Source organism: Beauveria bassiana (genome assembly GCF_000280675.1).
Source record: "Beauveria bassiana ARSEF 2860 unplaced genomic scaffold BBA_S00073, whole genome shotgun sequence".
Taxonomy (NCBI): domain Eukaryota; kingdom Fungi; phylum Ascomycota; class Sordariomycetes; order Hypocreales; family Cordycipitaceae; genus Beauveria; species Beauveria bassiana.
The window spans coordinates 25985-27809 of record NW_007930908.1 but is presented as its reverse complement, the minus strand read 5'-3'; the positions used below and the strand labels follow the sequence as shown (position 1 = coordinate 27809).

Sequence of the window (1825 nt, the reverse complement as noted above, 5' to 3'; positions counted from 1 at the left end):
GACAGCAGTATGGATTTATCAAGTCAGCCCCAAAGAAAGTCAAAGCAAAGTATTCGCAGCTTCGTTGTGATTTGCGAAACTCTGAGAAAGCCTTCAGGTGCGATATGACCAAAGTATACCAGGAAGAGTACCGGCGACGGATGCACAACGAAGAGTTGGAGAGACAACTGAATGGCATGGTTATTGAAGAGAAGACCGAGCCTGCCGTTGAGCATCAGCTTCCAGAGCGCTCAAGCTTGCAGAATATTCTCTGCGACTTTCGTACGGATATGAGTCTCAAAGATATAACAGCCCGCAAAATCAGAGCTATCGATATTATGGTTCGTCTCGCCGCTTGCCGAGAAGTGCGCCAGCCTCGAGCGACACCTTCTCAAGAGGCAAGCAGAGAATCCTCTCCTGAGATGGCTGAGTCCAAACTAGTTCTCAAGCCCGAACCATTCGAAAATTTTCCGCTCCTGCTAGGCAAAACGCAATGCATCTTCTGTGTGGGGGATGTGCGACTGACTCGCGCAGCTCGAATGAGAAAGTTCAAGCGTGTTTCACACATGATGGACCATGTCGAGAACGTTCATCTGCGGCACGAGAAGGGCAATGCGAGGTTTGTGTGCCGCCACCCCGAATGCCAGCATCTCGGTGATTTTCTGACAAGCTTGGATCACTTTAAAAACCACGTTCAAACCGTGCATGGCGTAAAGCTTCGCGAGTAAGGCTTGAAAGATTGCAGTAGATGAAATATAGCATTTTGTACTGGTAAATAGAGTGTTCGTTCTTTGTCACCACCGAGTGGGGTCATCCTAGGCTTGAGATAGTAAATACTGATTCCTCTCGAATAAGTCAATTGTTTTCCTGATAAAAGGATCTCCAGACGGGCAAGTAGTGGCAAGTTTGCTTGTCGCACTGCGTCACGACTCGAGTATCTATACAACAGAGCCTGAAGCACTTCGACAGGAGCTAACTGTTCTCATCTTGCGTAAGATGCTGAAATTTCTCAAGCGCCTTGGCAATGTTCTCATGTCCATTCTTTCGTGCCACGGTGACTGCTGTGTCTCCGTTTTCGTCCACAAGGCCCGGGTCCGCTTTGGCCTCCAGTAGAATAGCTACAACCTTCTCATAACCACAGTGTGATGGCCAAAACAGCGGTGATCTCCCGCCAATCGATAGTGAGTTGGCGTCCACGTCTGGCCTTTGCGCTAGAATCCGAACGACCGCATCGTGTCCCTCTTCTGCTGCGATCCATAAGGGCGTTATCCCCCTGGGATTCCTTAAATTGGGCTTCGCGCCTTCCTGTATGAGCTGTTCGACACAACGTGCGTTTCCAGCTTTTGCTGCATTATAGAATTTCGCGACACTGCGGTGTTCGTCGTTGGCTGGGATAAGACCATTCTGTCGGGATATAAGGTCCAGAACCCCATCCTGGCCACATGTTGCAGCTGTGAGCAGCGTCATGTCCGTAACTGAGGCTGCAGCTTCTTCTCTACGCCGATCAAAGAGAAGTTGCAATATTTGTTGGCCATTTCCTTCATTGCCTGCGGCAGCCTTGACCACCTCCTCTGTGATCGTGATCTCGTCTCCTCGCTGCTCAAGAAGGATGGCCATCACTTCCTTGCCATCCCTCCAATTCCCCGCCGCAGCCTTCACCACTTCCTCCGTGATTATGATCTGTTCCCCCCGCCGCTCAAGGAGGAGCGCCATCACCTCCTTACCATTGCCCATTTCCCGCCGCAGCCTTTACTACCTCCTCTGTGATCTGAATCTCTCCCCCTCGCTGCTCAAGAAGGAGCTCCATCACCACTTCGCCATGCTGCAAATTTCTCGCCGCAGCCTT

The 1825-nt window shown here is 50.8% G+C and overlaps 1 protein-coding gene across 1 annotated transcript; it reads left to right on the top strand.

Moving 5' to 3' along the window:
- Positions 1-104: 104 nt before the first annotated feature.
- Positions 105-707, top strand: BBA_09897 (FluG domain-containing protein; the record flags this gene model as incomplete). Its single annotated transcript, XM_008604994.1, has 1 exon — positions 105-707. One exon carries the CDS (start codon positions 105-107, stop codon positions 705-707), a length of 603 nt encoding a protein of 200 aa, XP_008603216.1.
- Between the last annotated feature and the right edge of the window lie 1118 nt (positions 708-1825).